Source organism: Rhagoletis pomonella, unplaced genomic scaffold, assembly GCF_013731165.1.
Source record: "Rhagoletis pomonella isolate Grant_MI unplaced genomic scaffold, Rhpom_1.0 Rhpom_scaffold_02986, whole genome shotgun sequence".
In the NCBI taxonomy this organism is placed as follows: domain Eukaryota; kingdom Metazoa; phylum Arthropoda; class Insecta; order Diptera; family Tephritidae; genus Rhagoletis; species Rhagoletis pomonella.
This window is the reverse complement of record NW_023461539.1, coordinates 3,391-13,931: the sequence shown is the minus strand read 5'-3', so window position 1 is coordinate 13,931 and position 10,541 is coordinate 3,391. Positions and strand designations below refer to the sequence as shown.

Here is a 10,541-nt window from a genome sequence, read left to right as displayed (position 1 = left end):
CTTGTTTCGAATTATACGAGTGAGTATCGTTTGTTAATATAACATTCTCATCTACACTGGCAGGTGGAGGAAAAATAATGATTTACCGAGCTAAGTAGGAACTCCACATCGGCTGACGGGACACCAACACATCCCAAATGAAAAAAGTCATTGCACTTGGCACATTGCACTTTTGCTTTAGCACTTCTTTCGGCTCTTTGACCACAAACGCAAGGCATATTAATTTAATAATTAGTTTTTGTTTTAGTTTTATTTTTATTTAATGTTTTTTTTTAACAATTCAGCTTAAAGAAGAAAGTCACTGTCTTGATCGCCTTAAGCGTGCATTAGCGATGGCCCTTTAATAGGCCAAAACAAGCCGTAAACCTTCACAAAGTAGAATCCTCTTTCTGAAGTAGAAGTATTTTTGAGCAGAACTTCCCAACAATAAAAGTGACTATATTATAATTATGATGTATATTTAAATCATACAATCAATATTATTATGAAAAATTACATTATCTGCGCACATAATACTCATAATAGCTATTAAACTCATAATAAAATAGCACTTATTATATTCGCCTTTATAATATTCTTAAGCTTTGAACATCTGGCAACACATTTCGAAACGTATTCTAGCAACACGTTATGCAGCGTTTTTGCTGCATTTAAAATGCAACATTTAGCACTTTCGAACATATGTTTTCGAAGAGCGTTCATGCTATAGCATTTAGCAAATGTACATTTACGCGAGTTCGAAATCGTATGCTTTTGACAAACAACCGTGTTCCAGTCTCTTATTTAGATGCGTATATATTACGATCAATTCTCACGCAGAAGATAATGTGCAAAAACCCTACTGAAAAGGAAAAAATAAATTTTAAACCAAAAATTCAATACAAAAACTTGAATTGTTTTAACCATAACCGAACATTTGTTTGTGTATATATTTATTTGTCGGTGCATTCAATTAAAATTTCCTCACTTATTTAGGAAACAAACCAAACAGAGTTGATCACAAATTGATCCAGATTTCTATCAGTATCAAATCGATGTTGAATTTGCTTAACTTTTCTTTATCCAAATATGTAATGCAAGATAAAAGAAATCTCGATCGGCGATCACTGAAACGCAGCTAGCAACTGTATACTCGAAAAAGCAATGTTGCCACTTTTTCTCTTTAAACCATGTTCGAATCGTGGAAATTTTGGAAGATCACAGGGTTGCTTTTAGCATTTAGATTCTTAATGCAAAAATGGAGTTGCATTTAGTTGCATTTAGGTGACGAATTTTGTATGGATAAATGTACATTTAGAGTAGCATTTAGAGCTAAATGCGCTAAATGTGCTTTTACGCGTAAGCAAAAACAGCCTATAACTCACACGTGCGGCCGGCCATCTTCGTTTCGGTCATTGTCCATACATACATTCATACATACTATTTCGGTTGTCTAATAGAAAATAAACAAATTATTTATAAACGTGTTCCTCATCGATAAATAATGAAATTAATAAAATATAAAATAGATAAACGTTCAAAGAGCTTAATTTAGTTGAAATGTGTGTTTTCTGCACATTGCATTTGTTTGAAATGGTTTGTTATCGTACATTTTGTTAGGTGATATTTTCAACTTTAACAAGTTACTCGTAAACTATGAGTTTACTCGCCGTCTGGTTTTCAGTTTTGTGATGTGTACGATCCCCTCTACACCCCCCATAAAGTCATTTGGTTCAAAGCGGGGTGCACTCTCACGAAGTCAACCCTTTTTATACCCGCGCGCACTTGTGCACAAGGGTATTATAACTTTGTTCACATAACGGTTGTTTATAACAGGCAAAACGAATCGAGATAGATATAGGCAAATGTATACATAAATGATCAGAATGAAAAGAGAAATCGATTAAGCGATGACTGTCTGTCCGTCTGTGCACACGATAACTTGAGTGAAAATTCAGATATCTTAACGAAACTTGGTGCGTGCACTTCTTTCAGGCGTAGGACAGATGGTATTGAAAATTGGCAAAATCGGACAATAACCACGCTTACCGCCCATATAACGGTAATTTTCAGATATACGAAAACTGCGATATTTTAGTAACAATCAGTATTCACTCAAAATTGATATTTACAATAAGAATATTATAAATTTTTGGAAAATGGGCGTAGCCACGCCCACTTATGGTTACATGTGTATATTCTGGTAACCGCTGCACCAATAAAACTTCAATATTCGAAATTTAAGGAAGCTAATTTACCTAAAATTGATACACCCCGGCTTACCATCTAGCGGTATCTTTCGCAGAGGTGCACAACATATATTTAGTACTTCCGCCGGGTATTTAATGCTCGGCTCCGCTCGAACTTAGACTTTCTTACTTGTTCATCTTACGTTTATGCGACAGAATTCATGAATTCTTCACTTCACGAATTCAAAAATGGTCCCGTTTATGCATAGTTCGTGAATGCATGAAATAAAGTGCTTTGAAAAAGTGGCAACGCTCTGGCGAGAAACTAAACAGTAGGGTTGTGACATTTTTGGCCTCCTTTTGAATTTTCAAAGGCCGTTGGTACCAGGCAATGCACCATATTATATTTAAATTGGTTATAATATATCTTCAATTCATTCTATTTGAATTTATTTTATATTTCATCGATTATTCATTACTTTTCCAGTGTTTTAAATCCTGGTTATGCCACTCATGCTTTTTACTCTAAAAACATCATAACCCTAGTAAACGGCTGTTTCTGAAACGTGGCGTTGCCGGACTTGCACTTCACGATTTCATGAAACGATGCCGAATTCATGGTTCACTTTCGTGTATAACTGAATTCATGAAATGGTGTTTATGCAGCCAATTTTAACCCAAATTAATGAAATTAATTGGTGAATTTGCCTACGCATATGGGCCTTTCCATGAAAATGTAAACCAAAAAAAATGCAAGCAAAAGTCTTTATAACTTTAAATTTCGTATTCAGATGGCGGAAAAAGGTTTTGAAAACGCGAAACGGTGGAGAGAAGAACTGAAAAAGTTAAATTAAAAATTGAATTCACTATGTGTTACTAGTAAAAATATTGTATGGGGGGAAAATCTGTCGCGTACAGTAACGCTAACTGGAGGTTCCTCCTTCAGTTAAGCACGTTAACTGCTTTATCGATCACATGATATATGATGGGTGTCGATAACGTCGATAAAGATGTTTAACTGGGAGTTAGAATTAACTAGACATGAAGAGTGTGTACAGAAATTCAAACAAAATTTTTTAATTGGCATCAGACGCCGTGCGGCGAAACACATACACAAAATCAGCTGACCTAGTAACACCCAGCCCTATTCTAATAAAACCTCACAACTGAGTTGTGAGCAAAACTTTGTGAGATTTCTTGTGAGGTCTATTTTGTGAGGTTATTCTAGCCCACACCTCACAAGATAAAGCTCAACGAAATCACCACACGAGGTGAAAAGCATTTTGCTGTCTAACAGCGGTTACGTAAATAAAATAAATACAAAAGATGGATGCTGAACAACAGGAAAAGTAAATATTATTGCAATTTGTTTATTTTTTTGATAATTACTAATTTTATTTATTTCCTAGGCGAATTTAAAAAGAAATAACAAAGCAGGAGTAGCTCCAGTACTTCACACAGTTTGCGATCCACAACTTGGAGCAAAAGTTTGTATGGAAATGAAATCCTATGCCTGCTCTAACTCTTCCGAAACTGCCGCAAAAACAAGCAATAACTCCGCCATTACTGAATATACTTTTAGTTTAAAAAAAACTTAACACAGACACTGATAGCGAACGAAAGTTAACAAAACATTATTCAATTGCTCAATAAAAATCGGCTGTTTTTCTCTTGTGAGGCTCTCATTCGTACATCATAAATTTCCTGACAATTGTGAGCATATGAGCTTTTAAATTTACGCCAGCATAGGGATAACCTCACAATAGTCAGAAACCTCACAATAGTGCGTATGGTGATTTTTGTGAGGGCAACAGAATAGGGCTGACCACCTCACATAAATTCGCCTTGGTACAGTTAAAAAACTGGAATGGCGGTTCAATTTACTAGAGATGTCAGTTTAAAAAAAAACATCGATGCATCGACTATTTAAGCTCTGAACACATCGAAAACGACATCACCACACGACAGGACATTAAAGTTGTATCTACATAATATAAACGAATAAAGTACTGGTCAAAATAATAGCACCACAACATTTTCAGCAGTTTTGACTATTTTTTTGTTTTTTTAGTCTTTACAAATTTTTTATAAAAGTTGTACAAAACATAAAAAACTACAAAATCATTAAAATTTCAAGCTTTTTAATTCGAATTTCTATACAAATTTTGTGGAAGCTGTTTTATAGCTTATTAAATTTTACTATAACTCAGTGTAAGCTTATACTTGCTAAAATTCCAATAACAAACTTTTTTTTGCCTACTGTACTTTGAATTTTCTTGGATAAAAAAATCAATGTAATGTAGAGATGAAAAGAGGTTTCGCTGAAACCGACATCGGCAGTTTTCAAAAACTATCGATAGCTGTGACAGTTTTCAATTATGGATACTATCGATAATACACCAGCTCTATTGAATATCGTATCGATATCGCGCATGCCTTACATTAGAAGAAAAGTGCGAAAATGAGTTTACGTAAAAGTTTGCAGCTTACTTTAAGGGAATCTGTAAGTCTTGGATAGAATATACTATAACAATATTAAGCCTGGTTCAGGTACTTCATGATTTTACAGGAAGCTATCCCCTTACGACACATTACATATGGTTTATTAATGGCAAAAACAGAATTTCGTGTAAAATCCTGTAAAACTCGCATGTCCTGAAGTACCTGGAACACGCTTATTTTTAAACTCTACTAAATGTTCACATTTATTCAATTTTAAAATTGGCAGGGAGCCAAAACTTACGCCAATGTTGCTTCAAGAAAGTCGTATCCGCAGGCACAGCGCAAAGTGGTTGATATGGGAAAGTCTTTAGCTTCCAAAGGGTAACTATGTTTTTGAAATCGATATTTCTTCAGTAAGCTAAACAATTGATTGTAGATTTTTAAGATCGCATAAGCCGTATACACCGGTTACCAACGTTGCTGAAAAAGTAAGTGAAATATGTGCAAACCTGAAAATATCTACAGCGAATGAATACAGACTAGAAAACTTGGAAGAAAAGTATGCGTTTTTGGATGCCTGTTTTAAGAGCTTCCAATATTGTATCCCAAACTCTCGAATACACGAATTGCAAAGCATAGGTGAGATAAGCTTATGAATTGCCGATGTCAGTACATAGTTACAAGTTTCTTTCAGGCGATGTACTCCAATTTTATAACACACCTGTAAACACTACAGTTCCCTATGATTCTCTTAAAGCAACTGATCTTCCCGAGAATTTACACATACAACATGAATATGTTCGTTTTCATCCAGACTCTGATGTAAAGTTCAATGGCCAAACTGCATTCCCAAAAAATTCAACCCTTGTAACGGGCTTAAAATATCGCGGCAAATATAAAGGGCATGAAGCAAAACGATCTTGGCCATAAAATATAGATTACTTAAATGTATTTACGTAGTTTGCAGCTGTTATTATATTAATAAAACGATTATAGCTAAAACTTCATATAGTTTTCTACGGTGCCGACAAGATTAGAATCCATTAAAGATTCCAGCGCTTTTTGAACCCGAACGTCTTTTAGGAGTTCCATAACGCGGTAGTCTGATTTAACGGCTTCCAAAGATGGGTACAATAGCTTGTAATGCGTTTCTGCCACAGACGGTTTGTTCATAATATCAAGGATCCTCTTCTGTAACTCGATTTCAGGATCGGGAACTTTAGTGGCTATATCAGCGGCATCCCCTAGCTCTATTTTTACTTGTAGGTCACGACGCTCTTGAAGGTATTTTATTATTTTATCATATTGAAGAACTGTAAGTGGCATGTTGTCAGCAAGCAAATTAATTAGTATTTGGATCGCATTAGAGTGCCGATCTTTCAACGATGGAACACCAATGGGGGCAACAGGCACAGCTTTATTTAAAGCTGGAACAAATGCTGCTTTCTTGGACGCATCAGTAGCCATCTTTTGACGAAAATCTTTTGCTATTAACTGTATTGCATCTTCCATCGGCATATTTCGGTGCTCTGCAGGCTGACCATACAATATGTTCACTGTTATGCTGTTGTGCTCTTCGTGTTGGGGTGTAACCAATATGGCATATAAACACCCCCGAGTGGAAATATTAATGAGTACTTTACCGAGAGGCACATCCTCATTTGGAAACAACACGTCCACTCTTAAGTTTATATCTTTAAGACGTTGTTCAATGTACTCGGCATATTTCCTGTAATTCATACCAGATCACATTTTTTTATTTTATATTTTTTTCCCAAATCAAAAATTTACTTACGTATTGCGTCGATCAATCACAATAATTTCGCAATCATTGTAATCTGGATTCAGGTTTGAAGGGGTATTAGCGGTCACATTATCTCCTCCACTGTAGTGACCAGCGTTCGTATTTGAAGTTCCTACAGTATCAGTAGCCTGTCGCTTAGGAGTATGCTTAGACGCAGCGTTTCTAACAGTTATTATATTTCCCTTGAAAATTGATCTGGATAGTGATGATGCGACTTTGTTAGCCACTTCTTCCGACTCGAATTGAACGAAGCCAAAATTTTTTTGAACCAAAGATCCCAATACCTTTCCGTACGGATGACAAATACTTTCCAATTCTTCACGTGTACATGTCGGCAGGTTTCCCACAAAAATTCGATTCTTTGCCAAGTTCGGATCGCGAATTATCTGAAAATGAGGGTTATTTTGTTTATCGTCGCTTTCTCCCATGTTTAAAATAGTGTATGCTAGTTTGGCCGTGTATCAAAGATTTATTGAAATATTAATGTAAAACACTTATCGATTTTTCAAATTATCGATATCCCAATATAAGGCCAGCAGTGTTGCCGCGAGTCATGAAAAAAATGTTTCGTACAAAATACAAAAAATGGATCAAATATATCTCTAATTTTTTTATCTTAAAGCTTAAACAGACGGCAGCGTTGATCCGAATCGGGAAATGTTTAGTTATTTGCAGGTCATTTTTGGGGTGGGGGCAGGAGGAGAGGGGACGTGGCCCCCTAAACCCTCCCCATTCGAAAGGGGACAGCCCCACTTAAAAAAAAAGTCGCATCCCCGCTTCGGGGCCCTAGGGAACCGTTTGAAAATGGGTAAAAAACAACATTTACCGAGGGAAATTGAGCAGTTTGAAGTGGAATATAACTCAATTAACAATCTGTGGGGTTTTTAAATAAAAGAAGTTATCCCAAGGTGGTTATCAGGCGAAAGAAGGGGGGCTGAACACCTTTATGCGTAGGCGGCCTTCGGCCGCACTTAGGGATTATAACCCTCAGGCAGTAGAATTCTTTCTGTTTTGCGAAGAAAAGGAGCTGAACACCTTTCGCAGAGAACACCTTTGTATATTTTTAATACTTACTGGGTTATATCCTATTTTCTTTTGTCTCTCATTCTTTTGCATATTTTGGAGTTTGACAGCTGAACTCCGCCATTTCATTTGCATATGCAACCAAAGTCAGACGCATGATTTAGAAGGTGTTTTTATTTAATAAATTGTGATTAATTGATTAATATTAAAGTCATAAAGAAAGTTATAACTCATCGAGTAAAGTGTAAAGTGAAGGAGAATATAAAAATATTTTGGTGAAGCGGCTGCTTTAAGGAGAATAGGAGTGATAAATGTACGCTAATTTCCGAATTTTACAAAAAAAGGGCATATTTCTAACCCAATTTGTATATAAATTAGTGACTAAAAATTACAAAAGTGGGTGTTAGAGTAATTTGTAGACCCTTGGCTACAAGTGTGTGCAAATTTAATTTGGATCGGGTCACCCCTTTGGACGCAATACCTCGAAATAGATCGGCAACGTACTAAACCGTACCCTCCGAATCAACTCGTTAAAGGTACGACCGCACTAAGCAACGCGACACTGCAGCCGCACTACGCGACACGGCGTGACACTTTTTGGTATATCGCACTGAAACTGCAGCGGCGCGAACTTCGCTGCAAATTTTTTTAATTTACTTGCGTCAAAACCTTCAAACAAGATGGAAGCCAGTGACGCTGGTGTAATGTTAGTGCCTTTTATTTTTATTTTCCTTGGCGAATTCTCCTCAAATGCTGTTTATTTACATAAAATTTTCTTCTTGAATGAAATGCATGTGAATATTCACTCACAACTCGAGATCAATTTCTTTAAGTTGTGGGTATACCGCATTATGCGGCACCGGAACTGCGCGACACCATGCGACGCCACATTTTTGCCTAGTTGGTCAACTTTGCCGCGCAGCGTCGCGTCGCGTAGCTCCGCTGCAGCGTAATGATAATAAGAATCCATGCAAGGAATATTTTGCCGCGCTGTGTAGTGTCGTGTCCCGTCGCCTAGTGCGGTCGTACCTTTATTCGGAATTATCTCGGGAATTAACTGCAGTTGATCCGCATTAAATTATATTAAAAAAAAAAAATATTAAAATTAATCTGAAAAAAATATAAAAAAATAGCCCAATCCGGGTAACCATATAATTTTGTCGCGAGATGGACACATATTCAAATATTGTTATGGTACACATGGCATGACACAAAAGGGGTTCACTGTGGCTTGTCTTGTCAGCTGGGCTAGGTTTTTGCCTTCACCGCTGTTCCCTGCGCCATAGCAGAGGTAAGTCATGCCTTGTCAAACATCCCAACGGACGGACACACAACAATTCAAAATTCAAAAAAAAAATCCGTTACAAAACAAAAGCAAACATCAATAATGTAATAAATAAAACTACCAAAATCTATGTTTTATATAATAACCGGCCTGGAGCTCAAAATTAACGAACAAAAGCTTTTTTAAATTTAAAATAGACCGAAAAAGAACACAGTTTTACGCCGACTCCGAACGGCGATTGTATTTTTATGAGAAGCTGTTTTTCATGGCATAAATACACTCGGAGGTTTGCCATTGCTTGCCGAGGGACGACCGCTGTTAAGAAAAACCCTTTTTCTATATTTTTTGCGATGTATATCCTAATGCTAACATTCCTCAGTCTAAGATACGCATAAACAATTGTAAGAACGTATTTTGATCGAGTCTTATGTGTTAGGTCCTAGCACAATCCCTTACAAATTTTTATTTTTCTTTTCCGAAGTCAAAACTTATATGATAGGTACTAATATTAGGGTAAGTACTGTAACGTTAGGGGTAGGTAAGTATTCAGTAAGGGTAAATATCCGGTAAGTAAATAAACAAAAGGTTAAATTATGTAAGTCAGGTAAGTATGTTAGCACCAAAATTGAAAGAATGTAAAGCAGGTAAGTAAACTAAGCAAGCCTAAGCCAGTTCTGTATTTTTGTATAAAAGTTTTTTCTTTCTCGTTTTAGGATCTTTTATTATTAGGGTTCATATTAATTTCTTTTATATCTTGGCCATTTTCTTTGTTATAATTTCATTATTCATTTAGAATTACATTACTGGAATTTATATTAAATTGTGGTTTATTTTAGTTTATATGTTTGGTTATTTATTTGTATAACTTTCAAATTTCTTAGTGAAACTTTCATTTTATTTTATGTGGTATTATGGTATTTTATCTATCTATCTATCTATATATATATATAATTCGTTTTATTATATTTAAAATTTGTGTTTATTTGTTCAATTTATTCTGTTTGATTCCGTGTTATTTAATTTCATTTCACATTTGGTTGAGGTAATTTATATTAATTTTATTTATGTTTATTTAATTTGACCTGATTAAATTTGTTTGGGTTGAGTTAATCTCAAGCTAGTCAATAAATTGTATACTATTCTTGCTTTATCATTTTACGTGACCCTAACTCTTCCCTACATACATATATGAGTATATATGTATGGATATATATGAGTATATACCTGTATATACATGCATATATATGTTTATGTTTACAATTTAATTCGATTTTCTTGTTGACTTTTTGGTTGAATAATTTTGGGACTCCTCTCTCTTTATATAACCTTAGAACACTGATCATCTTCTTAATACGTTAACACTAGTTATTACGCTAGACGCACATTGCATCCGATTGGACGACCGATTTCGGCCGAACAGTTTGACCGTCCGAATTGATGCGCACACTTAACCAGATTATTTGCTGACCGTGATTGTACACATAAATCTAGTTTTCATTCCAATTTTGTAAGCAATTTTCGCCCGCAAATATCCGATATCGGCCAAGCACAATTCGGCTTTAATTAACGAAAATTCCATTTCAAAAATGAATTTCCAAGAAACTTCACCACAAAACATAAACAGTGTTAGTCGAATCGAGTAACATTAATGTCCTAGGGTTAATTTCGTTTAATTTTGTTTTACTCCTTACTTTCCTTAATATTTTTGGTTCTTATATACATACACACACATTTTCTACTTTGAAGTTATTTCACTTCTATCGAGTTCACATTCTTTAGTTTTGTTAAATTGTCCCTACTTTATGGCAACTTAAATTCT

The 10,541-nt window shown here is 35.4% G+C and overlaps 2 protein-coding genes across 2 annotated transcripts; one reads left to right on the top strand and one right to left on the bottom strand.

Moving 5' to 3' along the window:
• Positions 1 to 4,568: 4,568 nt before the first annotated feature.
• Positions 4,569 to 5,612, top strand: LOC118753874 (39S ribosomal protein L50, mitochondrial-like). The gene is made up of 4 exons (XM_036488747.1): positions 4,569 to 4,671; positions 4,897 to 4,991; positions 5,047 to 5,249; positions 5,305 to 5,612. Exons 1-4 carry the CDS (start codon positions 4,630 to 4,632, stop codon positions 5,538 to 5,540), a joined length of 576 nt encoding a protein of 191 aa, XP_036344640.1. The 5' UTR covers positions 4,569 to 4,629; the 3' UTR covers positions 5,541 to 5,612.
• LOC118753873 lies at positions 5,538 to 6,904 on the bottom strand. The gene is made up of 2 exons (XM_036488745.1): positions 6,406 to 6,904; positions 5,538 to 6,339 (listed from the first exon to the last, which is right to left on the bottom strand). The coding sequence occupies exons 1-2, from the start codon at positions 6,840 to 6,842 to the stop codon at positions 5,607 to 5,609; spliced, it is 1,170 nt and encodes a 389-aa protein (XP_036344638.1). The 5' UTR covers positions 6,843 to 6,904; the 3' UTR covers positions 5,538 to 5,606.
• Between the last annotated feature and the right edge of the window lie 3,637 nt (positions 6,905 to 10,541).